Source organism: Somniosus microcephalus, chromosome 1, assembly GCF_052327205.1.
Source record: "Somniosus microcephalus isolate GS21.2 chromosome 1, FLI_Smic_1.0, whole genome shotgun sequence".
Lineage (NCBI taxonomy): Eukaryota > Metazoa > Chordata > Chondrichthyes > Squaliformes > Somniosidae > Somniosus > Somniosus microcephalus.
Window position 1 is genome coordinate 382,273,312 of NC_140987.1, and position 19,946 is coordinate 382,293,257.

The 19,946-nt window shown below is 42.1% G+C and overlaps 1 protein-coding gene across 5 annotated transcripts in view; it reads left to right on the forward strand.

Moving 5' to 3' along the window:
• Positions 1-19,946, forward strand: part of cstf2 (cleavage stimulation factor, 3' pre-RNA, subunit 2) — a 92,359-nt gene that overhangs the window by 18,776 nt on the left and 53,637 nt on the right. For 4 of the 5 annotated variants that reach the window (XM_085996330.1, XM_085996356.1, XM_085996340.1 and 1 more), the window contains exons 3-8: positions 4,729-4,898; positions 7,148-7,284; positions 11,439-11,558; positions 11,845-11,961; positions 14,975-15,179; positions 18,431-18,493. In XM_085996330.1, coding sequence (XP_085852456.1) covers positions 4,729-4,898; positions 7,148-7,284; positions 11,439-11,558; positions 11,845-11,961; positions 14,975-15,179; positions 18,431-18,493 — 812 coding nt within the window. The remainder of the gene's footprint in view (positions 1-4,728; positions 4,899-7,147; positions 7,285-11,438; positions 11,559-11,844; positions 11,962-14,974; positions 15,180-18,430; positions 18,494-19,946) is intronic. The other variant, XM_085996349.1, reaches the window with a different exon arrangement.

The following is a 19,946-nucleotide window of genomic DNA, read 5'->3' on the forward strand; positions in this document are numbered from 1 at the left end:
TCAGACTATAAATTGGCCCCTGTAGTTTTTTTCTCTCTCTTGTTTCCTCACATGGTAGCTGTTAATGTTGCTGCCATCATCATCCACACATCATCTAGAGCCATCTTTTAGAAACATAGAAGATAGGAGCAGGAGTAGGCCATTTGGGCCCTCGAGCCTGCTCCGCCATTCACTGAGATCCTGGCTGATCATCCAATTTCAGTACCCTGTCCCTGCCTTCTCCCCATATCCCTTGATCCCTTTAGCCTCAAGAAATATATCCAACTCTTTCTTGATTATATTTAATGAACTGGCCTCCACCGCCCTCTGTGGCAGAGAATTCCACAGGTTCACCACTCTCTGGGTGAAGAAATTCCTCCTCATTTCAGTCCTAAATGGCTTACCCCTTATCTTTAGACTATGACCCCTGGTTCTGGACTCCCCGGCCATCAGAAACATCCTTCCTGCATCTAGTCTGTCCAGACCTGACAGAATTTTATAGGTTTCGATGAGATCCCCTCTCAATCTTCTAAACTCCAGTGAGTATAAGCCCAATTGACACAATCTCTCCTCATACGTCATTCCTGCCATCCCAGGTATCAGCCTGGTGAATCTTCACTGCACTCCCTCCATGGCAAGAACGTCCTTCCTTAGGTAAGGTGACCAAAACTGCACACAATACTCAAGGTGCGGTCTCACCAAGGCCCTGTACAACTGTAGCAAGACATCCTTGTTCCTGTACTCGAACCCTCTTGCTACGAAGGCCAACATACCATTTGCCTTCTTAACCGCCTGCTGCACCTGCATGCTTACCTTCAGCGACTGGTGCACAATAACACCCAGGTCTCTTTGCACTTCCCCTTCTCTCAATCTATTGCCATTCAAATAATAATCTGCCTTCCTGTTTTTGCCACCACAGTGGATAACCTCACATTTATCCACATTATAATGCATTTGCCATGTTTCTGCCCAATCACCCAACCTGTCCAAATCGTGCTGGAGTTTCACGACATCCTCCTCACAGCTTACCCTCCCACCCAGCTTTGTGTCGTCTGCAAATTTGGAGATATTACATCCAATTCCCTTGTCCAGATCATTAATATATATTGTGAACAGCTGGGGTCCTAGGACCGATCCTTGCGGTACCCCACTAGTCACTGCCTGCCACTCGGAAAACGACCCGTTTATTCCAACTCTTTGCTTTCTGTCCGCCAACCAGTTCTCTATCCAAGTCAATACCTTGCCCCCAATCCCATGTGCCTTAATTTTGCACGCTAATCTCTTATGTGGGACCTTATCGAAAGCCTTCTGAAAGTCCAAATACACCACATCCACTGGTTCTCCCTTATCTATTTTACCAGTTACATCCTCAAAAAATTCCAGTAGATTAGTCGAGCATGATTTACCTTTTGTAAATCCATGTTTGACTTTGTCCGATCCTGTCACTGCTTTCCAAGTGCTCTGCTATTATATCTTTTATAATCGACTCTAGCATTTTCCCCACTACCGATGTCAGGCTTACCGGTCTATAATTCCCCGCTTTTTCTCTACTACCTTTTTTGAATAATGGGGTAACATTAGCTACCCTCCAATCCATGGGTACCGTTCCAGAGTCTATCGAGTTCTGGAAGATGACCAGCAATGCATCTACTATCTCTAGGGCCACTTCCTTAATTACCCTGGGATGTAGACCATCAGGCCCTGGGGATTTATCGGCCTTCAGTCCCATCAATTTTCCTAACACCATTTCCCTACAAATACTGATTTCTTTCAGTTCCTCCCTTTCATCAGACCCTATGTTCCCCGGCATCTCTGGGAGGTTATTTGTGTCCTCCTTTGTGAAGACAGAACCAAAGTATGTATTTAGTTGGTCTGCCATTTCCTTGTTTCCCATTATAAATTCCCCTGATTCTGACTGTAAGGGACCATTATCTTTTGCCTTACACTATCATCCCTTTTGTCATTCAATTTCTCCTGCCTTCCATCCCATCACAGACCTTCCCTTTGTTCTTTCCTCCCCTCCTCCCTGCCCCTGCTTAAAAATCTCTCTTCCCTAACCTTTTCCAGTCCTGACGAAGGGTTCGACTCGAAACATTGACTCTGTTTCTCTCTCTTTGATGCTGCCTGACCTGCTGAGTGTTTCCAGCACTTTCTGTTGTTACTAGATTACTAGTTCAGTAACATAACCACTACACTACCATACCCTTTTCAAGATATAGGCATCGCTGCCAAGGCTACTTCAGAGGATATAGAGTCAACCATGTCATGTGGGACTGGAGCTACGTGTAGGTTAGAACAGGTAGGGGTGGCAGATTTCCTTCTTTAAGGACATTAGGGAACAATTTGGGTTTTTACAACAATTGGCAGCTTTTGTGGTAATTTAATAGAATCATAGAAATTTATGCACAGAAGGAGGCCATTCAGCCCATCGTGTCAGTGCCGGCCGAAAAAGAGCTATCCAGCCTTATCCCACTTTCCAGCTCTTGGGCCGTAACCTTGTAGGTTACGACACTTCAAGTGCGTATCCAAGTACTTTTTAAATGCGATGAGGGTTTCTGCCTCTAGCACCCCTCAGGCAGTGAGTTCCAGAGCCCCCACCACCCTCTGGGGGAAAAAATGTCTCCTCAACTCCCCTGTAATCCATCTATCAATTACTTTAAATCTATGTCCCCAGGTTATTGACCTCTCTGCTAAGGGAAATAGGTGCTTCCTATCCACTCTATCTAGGCCCTCTTAATTTTATATACCTCAATTAAATCACCCTTCAGCTTCCTCTGTTCCAAAGAAAACAACCCCAGCCTATCCAATCTTTCATCATAGCTAAAATTCTCCAGTCCTGACAACACCCTTGTAAATCGTCTCTGTACCCTCTCTAGTGCAGTCACATCCTTCCTGTATGGTGACCAGAAATGTTCGCAGTACTCTAGCTGTGGCCTAACTAGTGTTTTATGCAGTTCTAGCATAACCTCCCTGCTCTTATATTCTATGCCTCGGCTAATAAAGGCAAGTATCCTGTATGCCTTCTTAACCTCCTTATCTACTTGTCCTGCTACCTTCAGGGATCTTGGACATACACTCCAAGGTTCCTCTGTTCCTCTACACTTCTTGGTATCCTTCCATTTATTGTGTATTCTCTTGCCTTGTTTGCCCTCAAATGAGTTACCTCACACGTCTCCAGATTGAATTTCATTTGCCACTTTTCTGCCCACCTGACCAGTCCATTGATAATTTTCCTGCAGTCTACAGCTTTCTTCCTCACTATCAATCACACAGCCAATTTTTGTATCATCTGCAAACCTCTTAATCATGCCCCCTACATTAAAGTCTAAATCATTGATATATACCTCAAAAAGCAAGCGACCTAGAACTGAGTCCTGTGGAACCCCACTGGAAACAGCCTTCCAGTCACAAAAACACCCTTTGACCATTACCCTTTGCTTCCTGCCACTGAGACAATTTTGGATCCAACTTGCCACTTTCCATTGGATCCCATGGGCTTTTATTTTTCTGACCAGTCTGCTATGTGGGATCTTGTCAAAAACCTTGCTAACATCCATGTAATTTGCCAACCACCGAGGTTAGGCTGGCTGGCTGGCCTGTAATTATTCAGTCTATCCCATACTCCCTTTTTAAACAACGTTAGTAGTCCTCTGGCACCAAGCCTGTAGCCAGAGAATTGGAAAATGATAGTCAGAGCCTCCTCTATTTCCTCCCTTGCTTCTCTTAATAGCCTGGGATACACTTCATCTGGGACTGGCGGTTTATCTACTTTCAAAGATGCTAAACCCCTTAATATTTCGTCTTTCACTATGTTTATCCCATCCTATATTTCACACTCCTCCTTCTTAACTACAATGTCTGCATCGTCCCTCTTTTGTGAAGACAGATGCAAAATATTCATTAAGAACAATACCCATGTCTTCGGCCTCCACACATATGTTACCTTTCTGGTCTCTCATAGGCCCTACTCTTTCCTTGGTTATCCTCTTGCTCTTTGGGGTTTCCTTGATTTTACTTGCCAATATTTTTTCATGCCCTCTCTTTGCTTTCACAATTTCTTTTTTAATTTCACCCCCTGCACTTTCTATACTCCTCTAGGCTGTCTGCAGTATTGGGCTCTCAGTATCTGACATTGCTTCTAGAGCCAGCCCACAAATGACCAAATGTATTGAATTCAGTTTCACAAACTGCCATGCTGGGATTTGAGTTCATGATTTCTGGGTTATTCGTCCAGTACCACAACCACTGCACTACTGCACTCATTGTGTGGTGTCAATTTTGAGGATAGCTTCAACTGAGGAGGGAAAATTCACAAGGGAAGCCATGTCCTATGTGTTGAGGAGGGTAGAAATCAAACAGTTTTAAATGCCTTTGATGTTTCATCAGTTGTCTTTAGCAATATGGAAATATTTTTTCAAGTATTTCAATCAATACAATTAAAGGTTGATTATACTTCAAAGTGTCACACAAGCAAAGTGCATGTCACCCTTGCTTGATCTATCTATTTTAATATATTAATTAAAAATAATAGGGCACGCTCCAAATGTTGCACTTTGTTATAGATGCTTTGGGTTTGTGCCATCTCACTGGCGACCCCTTGTGACATTCTTCAAAACCCATGTTATGGACCAGTCTTCACTCCCTTTTTCCATTCTTTTCCTGGTTGAACCCTGATGTAATAGCTCACATTTTGTATTTCTGTGCAAATGCAAGTGGGGCATCTGTTAATTTTGTTATCTCTCATTGTAGGCTTGTGTACGACAGAGAAACTGGTAAACCCAAAGGATATGGCTTCTGCGAGTACCAGGATCAGGAGACTGCTCTCAGTGCCATGCGCAATCTCAATGGGAGGGAATTTAATGGAAGAGCACTGCGTGTGGACAATGCTGCTAGTGAGAAGAATAAGGAAGAGCTCAAGAGTGAGTATGAATCAATGCCACATCAGTCAGTCTGTTGCTTCTTGCCTACTGCAAGGCTAAATCCTTCAGTGACAAACATTTGGATTTTGCATTGCTATGAAAGGCATGTTCTGCTGCCTTCTATCACACACTGTTTCACACTTAAAGTTGGTCTTGAAAGCCTACATGTGAATACTTGGGTTGTATAATAATCTGACATTGAATACAAGTCTGAAAGGGGGCATTCAGTAAATTATACAGTGGTGTTTGTGAAGTTTCTGGTGTACAGTTCAGTCCCTGCTGCCATTTCCTGGTTTGGTTAAGTGTTTACATGGATAGTCCAAATGCAGGGGTTTAATAATTAGCTGCAAATGCTTCAAATAAAGCATATAAGTTCTACCAGAGCAAATCTTTGTATGCCAAACAATCTCCTTGTTTATTGAGGATTGTTACTGGCATTTCAGTAAAGCCTAAGTATTATAGCTGTACATTTTTAACATTAACTATGTTTATCATGCAGCATTTGTGAAGTTAGGGGAACCATGTAATGTTTTTATCAGTTATATTATTTTTCAATGCTTTACATGATTTTAGGATATGTTAATAGATTCCCCTGACCTCAGATTTCCCCTGACCTGCGGATCGTTGTGTTTACTTCTAGTTATAGAGCAGTATCAATCTTGTTGAGCAGTTTGGGTGAGCTCTGCTGCCATTATCTCAACCTGTAGCTATAGGTTGAAATGTACCTCAATACTGTTAAGTATATTGCCCAGTATATTTAATGAGTCTAGTGACCACTATGATATTGGGGTGATTTTGGTAGTTAGAGGCTTCCCATGCTCATGTTTGGCTGGCTATGGTGCCTGAAAATGAAGCAGAGGTGCTGGATGCTTTGTTCACAAAAAGCAAAGTATAGAAGAACTATCTGACAGAATGGAATAGTTGCCTAACATTATTTGCAGTCAGTATTGAAGTCAGCAGGAATGACAGTGTTAAAAAAGAACTCTGGAAAAATATATTTTTTGTATGAACTTTAAACAGAAAATATATTAGGAGGGATTGTTACAGTTCTGACTTTCTCTCACCATTTTTATCTTTTGTTCACATAGTAAAACAGTATCCGTAACCCAACCTAGTCTCCCCTGAACCAAAACCTGCTCCCTTCTATGTTTTTGTAAGGGTGAGTGTGCCCAGCTTTAACAGTGAACCCCTCATTGCAGTATATTATTTGCTGGAAATCATGTCAGATGCCCACTACATTCTCTGTATGTTCACAAAGGTGGAAAGTACCATACTGGTAGACCAGTGCATACAGACTAAAACTGCATAGCCGGGTTTTTAGAAGTTGGTTCATACAGAGTGGGATGAGCAGCAGAACTATTTAGGTGAAACGATCATGCTAATCCCTTGGTAAATCGTCAAGATAAGATACAAAAGCAAAATATTGTGGATGCCGGAAATCTGAAATAAAAACAGAAAATGATGGAAATACTCAGCGGGTCAGGCAGCATCTGTGAAGAGAGAAATAGCATTAACGTTTCCGGTTGATGACCTGCTTTTACTTCCAAGATAAGTTGTTGGGTGTAATTTTACATGTCTGTGCTGCTGCAGGAAGCCTCACCCACCAGCAGTGTGTATGGGAAATTTGGGCAATCACTTCTCACGATTTTCCAGCCATTAATGTTGGCAGCGTGGACTTGTACAGTTATTCTTGTTGTACATGGATGGCACTCATGCAGTTTCGGATCTCCTGCCAGAATTAGCCACTACAAGTGAATTCCACAATTTTGATACAGTTTTAAATATCTCCTGAAAACAATGTTGTCAATCAACCATGACCAAAGACTCAATAAATGGGGACTATTGCATTAAATGCCAATGAGCAATTTATCATACATTGTTCGAGTCTGAAATATCTCCCAATGCCATGATAATGTAGTTCAGTTTGGACCTAGAGTGAAGCTTCTGTATCCTGAATCATTTCCAGATTAATGAACCTGGTGTGATTTATTTTAGACGACCTGTTTTCCGTTCTCAATCTTGAACTAGAGTGAGGGAGGCCAGCTTCCATTTTAACTGTAGTAATTTTAAAATAAAAAAACAGATGTTCCCATTGTTCCAGGAGTAGATTATGAAATTAAAAAATTGCTATCTTGATCATGTTATACACCAGATATGTGAATACTATATTACCAAACTACTGCAGGTAATACAATGACATTATAGTCTGTTGATAATGTTACATAATATTATTCATAATTCTTTTGCAGATCTGGGCACAGCGGGTCCTGTCATGGAGTCTCCTTATGGAGATCCAGTCTCCCCTGAAGATGCCCCAGAGTCCATCAGTCGTGCTGTGGCCAGCCTTCCACCTGAGCAAATGTTCGAACTCATGAAGCAAATGAAGGTTTTTCCTCGCTCAGTATTGAAGCATTTAGTTACTCTTCAGGCAAAAATAATAGTTCTTTTTTGAATTGAACAAAATTTAAATCAGACGACATTTGATTGCATCCGTAGTTCCCCAAATGCTGTCCGTTGGAAGTGCAGAGTAGAGACTTCCTTCCTGTTCCTTTCCTCCCCCTATCCCAATATGGAGAGAGTGAAGAATCAGGATGACAGTCACTCAGGACAGCTCTGCAAACCTCTCTGTGGCTGGATACGGATATGGTTTTGGCAGAATCTTTACAGCAAGTTTCAGACCCACTTTCTCAGCAGGGAAAGTGCTCCCTTTAGAAAGATAGCAGAGGTGCAGGGAAGGAAAATAACTACTTCATAGAATCGCTACTTGCAGGAAAAAATTGCTATTTTTAGCTGAAATCTTCCTCTAGTATTTAATCATGTCATAGGGTGAGTATGGATATGGCATTGTGCCCACAGTTTTCCTTATAGTGAGTTGCTGATCTTTGACGTACCATTTGGGAAGATGCCAGAGAGTGGTCTGTCCGTCCACACACTCAACCAGTGCTCCACTCTGCCACCAGGGAAATATAAGTTAAAAAACTTATGTGCTAATGTCTAGCTGTAAAGTGTGGTCTGCAGTTTATAGGTTTTAAAAATGGGTAAAGATTTCTACAGTGATGGTGGAAATCAGAACTGTCAGCCAACTAAAGCAATGCTGCCAACAGTGACAGTGCTGAGCAGGAATGGTACAATTGTTGTCTATAAATGTTAGTTTTTAATGAGAATGTTTTTAATGAGAATCGCTGGTGCCAGTCACCTTACGAAAGGATATTTAGTAAATCCCTCACAACCAGAGGACAAAAGATCACTCTTGGGAATAATGTTTGATTGCCAGTCATTAAAGTTTCTTAACCTAGTCATCTCTATTTTGAGCTATGCTGGAGGACATCCCGAGGATCTTAAACTATTGAGGCTCTTGCAATCACATGAAAAGAAAGAATCCCTCTCTTTTTATCCCCCTAGCGTACAAGGATTGACAATTTCCATACCTTTGGTCTAAACTGCTAGATTTCCCTGTTTTAGAGGTAATAACTGCCCTTTAGTCAATAGCTCCCCACAGGGACATGCCTTTTCATGGCTGTGCTGCTGAACTGGGCAAACAGATTAGAAGGTTAAATGTGTGACTAAAAGAGTGATGTAGGAGGCAGGGGTTTCGATTCATGGGGCACTGGCAATTCGGGGGAAAAGGGGGAGCTGTTCCGTTGGGACGGGCTCCACTTAAACCGGGGCTGGGACCAGTGTCCTGGCGAATCGAATAACTAGGGCGGTAGATAGTGCTTTAAACTAATGGAGTAGGAGGATTCAAGAAGGGGTTAATTCAAAAGCAGTAAGAGAAAAGTCAAGGCTGTAGAGCAGAGTAGCGATTTGGGTAAAAATAAGCAGAGTGGGTCAGGAAGGGACAGAGCTTAACAAAGGTAATAGGGCATTAGTAACTAAGGTGACATCAGGGAAAAATAGAAAAAAAATAAAGTTAAAGGCACTATATCTGAATGCGTGAAGCATTTGCAACAAAGTAGATGAATTAATAGCACAGATAGAAATGAATGGGTTTGATCTAATATGGGGACATGGTTGCAGAGTGACCAAGGTTGGGAACTAAATATTCCAGGATACTTGACTTTTAGAAAATATAGGCGAAATGGAGAAGTTGGGGGGGTTGGTGGTGGGTTAGCCCTGATAATAAAGGATAGCCTAAAGACAGTAGAGAGAAAGGATCTTAGCTCAGAAAATCAAGATGTCGAATCACTTTGGGTGGAGCTAAGAAACAAGAAGGGGCAGAAAACACTGGTGGGAGTCGTTCATAGGTCCCCTAACAGTAGTTGTAGTGTTGGGCAGTGTATAAATCAGGAAATTAGAGGTGTGTGTAACAAGGGTAATCATGGGGAATTTTAATCTTCATAGAGACTGGGCAAGCCAAATTTGCAGTAATAGTGTAGAGGACAAGTTCATGGAATGCATTGAAGCTAGTTTCCTAGATCTGTATGTTAAGGAACCAACGAAGGAACAGGCAATTTTAGATCTAGTATTTTGCAATGAGAGAGGGTTAATTAGCAACCTTGTAGTAAAGGAGCCTCTGGGGAAGAGTGATCATAATATGATAGAATTTTTTATTGAGTTTGAGAGTGATTTAGTGAAGTCTGAAACTAGGGTCTTAAATCTGAACAAAGCAAACTATGTAGGTATGAGGGACGAGTTGACTGAGGTAGATTGGGAAACTAGATTAAAAGATATGATGGTAGATAAGCAATGGCAAACATTTAAAGAAATAATTCATAATTCGCAACAAATATACATACCCTTAAGGAATAAAAACCCATGGAAAAAGTGGTCCAACTGTGGGTAACAAGAGAAATTAAAGATAGTATTGAATTAAAGGAAAGAGGATTATAAAGAGTAGTAAGCCTGAGGATTTTAGAATTCAGCAAAGGATGACCAAGAAATTGATCAAGAGGGAGAAAATAGAATATGAGAGTAAACTAGCGAGAGACATAAAAACAGATTGTAAAAGCTTCTATAGGAATGTAGAAAGGATGAGATCAACGAAAGTAAACGTGGGTCCCTTACAGGCAGAGACAGGAGAAATTATAATGGAGAATAAGGAAATGGCATCAAACAAATACTCTGTATCTGTCTTCGGTAGCAGACACAAAAAACATTGCGGAAATAGTGGGGAACCAAGGGTCTAGTGAGAATGAGGAACTTAAAGAAATTAATATTGGTAAAGAAATAGTACTGGGGAAATTAATGGGACTAAAAGCCGACAAATCCCCTGACCTGATGGCCTCCATCCTAGGGTTTTAAAGGAGATGGCTACGGAGATAGTGGATGCATTGGTTTTGATCTTCCAGAATTCTCTAGATTTTAGAATGGTCCCATTTGGATGATCAGCCATGATCTCATTAAATGGCGAAGCAGGCTCGAGGGGCAAATGGCCTACTCCTGCTCCTATCTTCTATGTTTCTATGTCCCTGTCATTTGAAAGGTAGCAAACGTAACCCAGCTATTCAAGAAGGAGGGATAGAGTAAACAGGGAACTAGAGGCCAGTTAACCTAACATCAGTAGTAGGGAAAATACTAGAATCTACTATTAGGGACGTGTTAACAGGGCACTTAGAAAATCATATGATTGGGCAGAGTCAACACGGATTTATGAATTGAGGTTGTAACTAGCAGGGTAGATAAAGGGGAACCAGTGGATGTAGTATATTTGGATTTCCAAAAGGCATTCGATAAGGTGCCACACAAGCGGTTATTACACAAAATTAGGGCTCATGGGATTGGGGGTAATATATTAGCATGGATTGAGGATTGGTTAACAGACAGAAAACAGTAGGAATAAACTGGTTTTTTTCAGGTTGGCAGGCTGTAACTCGTGGGGTACCACAAGGATCAGTGCTTGGGCCTCAGCTATTTGCAATCTAAATCAATGACTTAGATGAGTGCAATTAAGGTTTACCAGATGATTCCTGGGATGAGGGGATGGTCCTATGAGGAGAGATTGAGTAGACTAGGCCTATATTCCCTAGTGTTTAGAAGAATGAGAGGTGATCTCAATGAAACATAAAATTCTTGAGGGGCTTGACGGGATGGATGCTAGGAGGATGCTTACCGTGGCTGAGGAGTTTAGAACTAGGAGTCACAGTCTCAGAATAAGGAGTCAGCTATTTAGGACTGAGATGAGGAGAAATGTCTTCACTCAAAGGATTGTGAATCTTTGTAATTCTCTACCCGAGAAAGCTGTGGATGATCAGTTGTTGAGTATATTTAAGACAGAAATCGATAGATTTTTGGATATTAAGGGAATCAAGGGATATGAGCATAGTGTGGGAAGGTAGAGTTGAGGTAAAAGATCAGCCATGACCTTATTGAATGGCAGAGCAGGCTCAAAAGACCGAATGGCCTACTCCTGCTCCTATTTCTTATGTTCTAACTGAACTTGGTGGAGTGGAAGTGAATCAAAGCTGTGTCCCATCACTTCCTGGTGTCATACATTGATATTTCAATATGTGCAGCTCCTCACTGTCCATATGATTTGTTATTACAGCTGTGCTAAATGTGTTCTGCTCGTGCATACCTTCGGCATTATGCTCTCATTTTCAGCTCTGCATTCAGAACAGTCCTCAGGAAGCTCGTAACATGCTGCTACAGAACCCACAACTGGCATATGCGCTCCTGCAGGCACAGGTTGTTATGAGAATTGTGGATCCTGAAATTGCCATGGTGAGTGTACACTTTTTCCCAAAGTGCAAACTCTTCCCAACTGCCACACACACACAAACAAAATGTTGTTGTCTGAATCATGGTATCTGTGCACTCTTGTGAAAATTTTGTGCTGAACAGTTAGCATTAAGACCCTAGTGAACAATGAGGGGACTTTTTAAATGCATGATCTTTTTAGAGCAGTTCCAAACGTTTGTGTTGATCAGTTTTTGACTACGTTGGGGACCTTTTAGAAATAAATGAAAAGCTGATGGTAGGCAGTACTAAAATATTTTGTTCTTTTCAGAAAATGTTACATCGACCAGCCAACGTGACACCACTGATTTCATCTGGCCAACCTGTAGCAGGCCCGAACGCCCCGCAAGTTCAAGCTGCTCCTCCAGTCTCCCAGCCGCAGCCTATGGTAGGTTCCATTAGTTCAGACACACAAATGAGCCATTATTTTGCATACATTTTAATACAATGTGTGCATGTAATACTTGAATTGAATGCTTGATCTGTTACTTGGTGATCAGGGTTTGGGATTTTCATGTTAAATTGTGGAATTCAATACCCCAAACACTTGTAAAAATCCTAATGTGCCATGTAACAAAAATGGAACTTGACTTATTCACTCATGTGTAGGGATTTAACACTGATGCAAATTCTTATGCACACGCTAATAGTTCATCAGGGTGTTCTGAAGAATTTCTAGTGAAATTAAATGTCTTTTTTCTCTCCAATTTTCTCCCTTCGTCTTCTGGTGCCAGGAGCCCTCCATCGCCATGCCCAAATGGCCATTCTTTTCACGTAGTCAACCATGGAGGGCACCATGACCAAACTTGATCATGTTTGTGCTCTATGTCGCCCTGCCTAGTTTTCAGCAGGATTCGCCGCTTAGCAATTGAGAGCAGTGGGTTTTTTGTTTTTGTACTTTTCCTCTCCCTGGACCAGTGGGGCTTAGGCCAATTGTACTACCCTTACTGTTGCTTCAGCTAACTCAGCACGGGCAGGAATTGAACCTGGGACCGTCCCTGTGTAGCTCAGTTTGAAACTTTGCGATGCACTTGCCCAATGTGGTAAACCACTTTTATCGTTCACTATCGTTACACTATGGTTATCACTGTTTATATCGTTACACTATGGTTATCACTGTTTACACTGTTGTATCTCTACACAAGGTCACCTCTTGTCACGCTGTTATACCTGGGCTGACCACAGCTGACTCCGCCCATGGCTCCGCCTGCTTGCCCAGGTATAAAGGTGGTCGACTGGCTGGTATTCCTCCTTGTTGGACCCGATCACCCACGAGGGTGGGCTCTGTTATTTAGCCAATAAAAACCTATAGTTACTATCTTAACTCGTCGCTTTTCATTGGATGAATTGATAGGTATATCACCCATAAAGCCACCAGGACAGCTAAAATTAGCAGAAGCTGGACTTCAGTTTAATGAAAGTCTGTCAGCATCCTGACCTTTATAGAAATACTTAGTCTAGGCATTCTGATAAATATTCATTTGCTCATCTGTAGCACCAACGGGGTTTCATTATGATTGTCAATTCTTGTGTCTAGTGGCCCAGCACGTTTCAAAGTGTCACACTTGTACCTGTTCGGTTCAAATGTATTCATCAAACAACAAATCACAAAAGAACCCATAAAGAACCTGCTGACAAACAATTAGTTTATTTTTTTAAAGTATTATGGGAAATTAAAAAAAAAAAGTTATGTCCCTGCTAGATTCTTCTGATCTGGAGTTGCTGCCAATTTACAAAAAAATTTCAGCAATTGCATTTAGCCTCCAAATGACCTCGGGGTGTGTATCCTGGAAACAATTAGAATTTGTAGTCTTAAAGAGACAAACCAGATTAAGCACACCTTCACATTGCCAGTAGAATATACATTATGTGTATGACATTCCTGTCATTTTAAAGTAGTATCCGTCATCTATGCCTGAAGACATTGATTTTTTGAAGAGGTACAGTTACATGGGTACGGGTGACCAATGTTCCCCCTAAGGTGCGCGACTGCGCACCAATCGCGAGGTAACCAAAGGAAATTGAGGCTCGTTGTAGTACCCCTCCTGTAGAGCCAGCTGAAATCCGCTAACTTAGTATTGGGGCCTTCTGGAATAAACTTGATGAGCTATTGGCAGACCTCTATAATTAATAGTCATTGTAAGTCCAAAAAATATTTATGAGGTGGATTTCATTGTTACTATGTTTAAGATATCAAGCAGCTTTATTAGCGGTGCAGTGATTGTCAGTATTGGTGCAGAGCAATTGGAAACAGTTTTTTAAAAATTCGCTTATGGGATCTGGGCATCGCTGGCAAGGCTAGCATTTATTGCCCATCCCTAGTTGCCCTTGAGAAGGTGGTGAGACGCCTTCTTGAACAGCTGCAGTCTGTGTGGTGAAGGTACTCCCACAGTGCTGTTAGGTAGGGAGTTCCAGGATTTTGACCCAGCGACGATGAAGGATCGACGATATACTTCTAAGTCAGGATGGTGTGTGACTTGGAGGGGAACTTTGAGGTGGTGGTGTTCCCACGTGCCTGCTGCTCTTGTCCTTCTAGGTGGAAGAGGTCGCGGGTTTGGAAGGTGCTGCCGAAGAAGCCTTGGCGAGTTGCTGCAGTGCATCTTGTAGATGGTACACACGGCAGCCACGGTACGCCGGTGGTGGAGGGAGTGAATGTTTAAGGTGGTGGATCGGGTGCCACTCAAATGGGCTGCTTTGTCCTGGATGGTGTCGAGCTTCTTGAGTGTTGTTGCAGCTGCACTCATCCAGGCAAGTGGAGAGTATTCCATCACACTCCTTGCTTGTGCCTTGTAGATGGTGAAAAGGCTTTGGGAAGCCAGGAGGTGAGACACTCGCCACAGAATACCTAGCCTCTGACCTGCTCTTGTTGCCACAGTATTTATGTGGCTGGTCCAGTTAAGTTTCTGGTCAATGGTGACCCCCAGGATGTGGATGTTGGGGGATTTGGCGATGGTAATGCCGTTGAATGTCAAGGGGTGGTGGTTTACAACAGTGCTCTGCTTATTCATCAGATTAATGGTCTGAGTGATGCTAATGGTGATGCAATTCTAAAGTAGAGCCAGACAGAGCGCCACAAAAGATCAGAGGGCAAGTTAACCAAAGGTTGGAAAAATGGCATTGTTAGAGGGTCTGTATTTTCCTGTTTGGTAATTCATGACTGGAGAATTACCTCAATTAAAAAAAAAAAAAATCTTTCTTACAAATACAGAAGGAAAGGCTATATGATAGCTTCCATTTTAGTGGAATACTACAGGGAAGCAGCTGATTGCACTAAGGTTAAGAACAGTAATCTGTTTTGTAAACAGTGCAATAACCAGTTACTATTTGAGCAGGAAGTGGCCCTTGTATTATTAGTGTATTATATATGTGTTTAATTTTTAAAAAATTTCTCTCTCAATTAGAGTGGGATGCATGTGAATGGGGCTCCTTCTATGATGCAGCCACCTATGCAGAATGCAGTGCCTGTTCCTGGGCCTGGACCAGTACAAGGACCAGGAGGACCAGTACAGGGGCCAGGACCAATACCTGGACCAATACCTGGACCAATACCTGGACCAATACCTGGACCAATACCTGGACCTGGACCTGGACCGGTTGGGCCTGGAGGTACGAAAGAGTTTTAAAATCCACTTTGCAGAATACTATTGAAATGTTTTACTCTATATCTAATGTAGTTTTAATTTCCTATTTTTCTCATTGCCTTTGGGTTCATTCACTTTTATCTGCTTTTCCAGTGCTAGCAAAATTGAAAATATATTTTCAAAATACACATTCACCAGAGATTATCAGCATCCTGGGTTGTTAATACCACATCCGAGCAGAGAAAAACCATGGGCCCATAAATCCACAGGCCACAATCTTGGCATTTATGGTGGGATAGCATCTGCTGGATGGGGGGGGGGGATACCTGGAGTAGTAAGACTAGGCAGATTTGTTTAAATTTGCCCCCCCCCCCCCCCCCAGAAAACTCAATGACCCTGATAACCCCCCTACTAATGGGGCTGATACTAATGTTGCTATTGTTTTTTTAAACAAATGTGCCTTGTCTTAGGGCTCCAGGGTCACTCCCTGGCAACCCCTCCAACTCCGCTCCCCCCATCCCAGCTGAGCCCAAGTTGGACTCTTCTTGAAGAGGCTACTATGCCTCATCTCAGTAAGCGTATCTGACTTAAGAAATATGCTGGGTCTCTTGGGAGCCAGAGAAAGAGGACCCCCCAGTATAGGAACGCTCCACCCCCTAAAAGGCTGGCTGGGAAATCACAGCACAGGAACAGGAGTAGGCCGTTCAGCCCCTCGAGTCTGCTCCGTCATTCAATTAGATTATGGCTGATTTGTACCTCAACTCTACCCGTCTTTGCTCCATAATCCCTTGATACTCCAACATAGGCTGGGACCTGGCATATGCGGTTCTCAGCTAATTTCCATGCCGTTTGACTAGAGTTACGGTGATGGTCCGTTGAAACAGCCATGTAAATTCGGAACACTTTATTCTGAACCTCCTGTTTCAGTGTACTGTTGCAGTACTCTGTCAACGTCACTAGATGGTAATCAAACAATGATAGTAACTACTAGTAGAAACCCAGTATAGTAACAGTTTAATTTATTACATAATTTAATCAGCTGCAGAATAGGTTATTCTCAACTGGTTCAGCCATATCTTCAATTCTCGGTAATTTGCTTATTATTAGTAGCTTTGAAGAGGAGGAAAGTCTATGGGGAAGTATTTTCTGTTCAAAGCACTTCAGGACTGCGCACCTAAAATAAAAATTAGAGGGAGCATTGATGCTGACCCCATTGAGGACGTGGTGTCAGTGGGAGGACACTTCATTTGCATGGGTCCAGCAGGTTCTCATGCCACTGTGGGCACATCTTGGACACTGGCCTACCATCTGAGGTGGGGGGGGGTTGCGGGAGAGGCCCCCCCAAGACACTTGTTAACAGCCCATATAACCCCCTTACCAATGGGGCAGGTATTAAAGATTTTTATGATTTAAAAAAAAAAAAAAAAAAAAATTCCTCTCGTCTTCAAGGCTCCAGGCTCACTCCCTATCACCTCCTCACCCCTGGTGGGCCCCACTTGCACCCTTCTGGAGGCTGGTATGCCTCTTCTCAGTGAGTCCAGACATACATTTGACCCATTATTGGCCAAGAAAAAAAGGTTACAGCAGTATACTTCATTATACTGGGCCGAAATTTGCTGTCGGAGGCGTATCTCCGGAGTACGCCTTCGACCCGAAAAAAAATCTGAAAGTACCTGCTGGCTCCCGGGCTTCAGAGTCTTCGGGTACTGGGCCTGCAGGCATATGTCTGCCTAAAGGCCCAGGGAGGAAGGTGGTTTGGAAGTGTCCCTGGGACCACATGGACCAGGTCAACCTATTTGAAAGGGGAATTCCTCATAAGCTTATAAGGATTCCATTTACGAACGGAATCCCCATAAGCTTATGAGAAATCCCCAAATAAATAACACAATTCTAATAAAAATAAATATTCCCATGTTAAATTAATTAAATTTCTCTCTCAATTAGAGTCCCTTTAATTAAGCATTTCAAATAAAAATTAAATTTTTTGAAAAATAATTTAAAACATTTTAATCTGGGTCAAAATTTACATGAACTAATTTTAAATGTTTTAATCATTTTTAAAATTTTAATTTAACTTTTATTTTAACTCTTACTCTGGTAAAAGCAGGCCCTACTCCTGCTTTTACCAGGCGTAAGGGATTCGTGGGCATTTGCTAGGTAGTAGTTGGGCAAATAGCCCAACTCTGTGCCAGCGAAAGTGTTTTGGGGGCGCATGCGGGCGACCTGTCGAGGTGAACCATGGCAGATTGCAAGTTCCGGGTTTTCGTGCATGCGGAAACTCTGAACTTGTGGGGCCACTCTGAGGGCCGTCATCGGCCCCGCAAAATCCGGGTCACTCTTCTGTTCTGTCTGTGCTAAATTCTGTCTCATCATTCTCTTCAGTGACATGAGTTGCCAGGTGGGGGAAGGGGTTCTATGTGTGTCAGAGCCACTGCATTCTTGTTGAGGAAAGTTTGGATTGGCCTGGAAGATTTCTTGGAACCATCTTGCCCCGGAAAGTTCATAATCGGTTAAGTATTACTCTGTTGAAATAAGATGCTCCCTCTAGACTTTCTATCCCCTTTTAACATGTAGTGAAGCTCTAGTCTTTACTTTTAATGTGTGAAGCAAGCAACATTAAGCAATATATCCATTAGAATTATAAAATATTAATGTACAAGACAGTTGAGTTCCTAATCTCAAGCTTACTATCCCAGAAGAATGCCAAATATCAGTCAGGGTCAAGGGAGAAGAGATTATTTTTTTCCTTGGGGAAAATCTACATTTGTGAACTGAAGAAACTTTACTTTCCTGTGCACTGACGCTGCTGACCCTCTGACATAGTCAGCATACTGTCTTTTCATCTCTGACCTGGGATCAGCCCACATCAATAGAATTGAAATTCCCCCTCTCTTAATTGATATTGAAGCTTGTAGTAAAATCTCAACCGAGTGAACTGGTGTCTTACATAAATTGGTAGTGTCACACAAGAAAAAAAATAGGATGAATTATGCCGTGCAGGATGTTGTTCTGAATGTGGGCTCACTATTTTGGGGATAATGTAGAAGGGTCTTGCACCTAACATATGAAATGGGTGATATGAAGCAAAATACTCAATTTCCCAGCATTAAACATCCCTCAATTTCCATTCCCCCCACCACCATGTGTGATTCTATACAGCAGCAATACTCTCATGGCTGATAGATATACGTGTTAGTGAGGTAAATTCAATTTTTTGCATTCTTACTTCACATAGACCTATTTCAATAAGCCATCTGCTTGAATTACTGCCTACAGGAAACATGCAGCCTCAGATGGGTCTCCCTCCCTCAGGACCAGTGCCAATGGATAGAGGACAAGGTATTGGGTTTGTTGTTGTGTTCTGGATTTTTTAAATTTGTTGATTGGGCTTTGAAGTGACAGCGACCCTTTTTTTTTTTTACTGATCATTATGGCTATGTAACTTAAAAAATTGCAGCTCTTTAATGAGAGGGGAGGGGATTGTGTTTGTATGTGGGACTGACTAACAACTGATAAGTTCTGTTCTGGATAAAAAGTTATCCTTTCTCACAATTAACCAATCACAGTATAACCAAAGCCATTGATCGCTCTTGATTTTTTTTTCTTATTTTAAAGTATCTTTCAAATCACTTTCCCTGCAGTTCATGGGACACCCCTCCCACATAGCCTTCAAAGGGATAAATTATAATTAAATGGGATACATGTGAAATGCCCAACATATCCTTGGTTCCTGTTTCATGTAAGCACAAATGTTCTTGTCCTCCATTTTGTGTGATTGCTCAATTTTACTGCCTCTCCCTTTCACACTGAGTTGGACGAAAGGTGCAGTGGCATGGAGTGTAAGGGCCGTCATTCTTGAGCTGCTCGTACACATTTTCTGAGCAGCAGAATTCTGGAAACAAACCAGCCTCCTGTTAACTTTTATTGGTATGTAGTGTGGGTTAGATCAAGGAGCTGCTGGGCAGAAAACCACCTAAAGAATCATCCCCAAAACAGAAACAAGTCTCTAACAAAAGGAGTGTCCCACTGTGATTATAGACTGACACTACCCTGTGTACCATTTAACTAAGTCTCTGAATGAGGCTTTTTTTTCTTTTACCTGTACTGGATTCCAACCCAGAGCACGGGACCCAAGGACATCTAAAGCAGCACAGCCACCTTCTCCAATGAGAAATTTTAATTTGCTAGACTGTATTATAAAAATCCTACTCATTTTGAACTGCAGTTTAATGTATTTACATTACAGCAAAAAGGAGTGCTGTCTATTTGGGTACAAGGTTAAGTAGAATGTGTGGTGCCCTATATTGTAATACAATTTTACGTATGCTTAAGAGTTGTAGACAGTCCTAGTGATTATGTTTGGCATGATCTTTTAGCTTCTTATATGTATTCCATGCATCATTGTAGCCCTTCCCACTTCCGTTTTCCATTTTGAGTTCAGGAGCACTATTGACTCAAGACACTATTCATTTCTTTATTTTCATTTTAATAGTCATTTAGTATAGCCTTTGAAATAAACACAAGTAGAGCCTAGTGAGCAAATGCTGGTAAATAAATACACCAGAATGGAGGCAATAAGAACATCATAAATAGGAGCAGGAGTAGGCCATACGGCCCCTCGAGCCTGCTCTGCCATTCAAAAAGATCATGGCTGATCATCCACCTAAACTCCACTTTCCCGCCCGATCTCCATATCTCTTGATTTCCCTAGAGTCCAAAAACCTATCTATCTCAGCCTTGAATATACTCAAAGACAAAGCATCCACAGCCCTCTGGGGCAGAGAATTCCAAA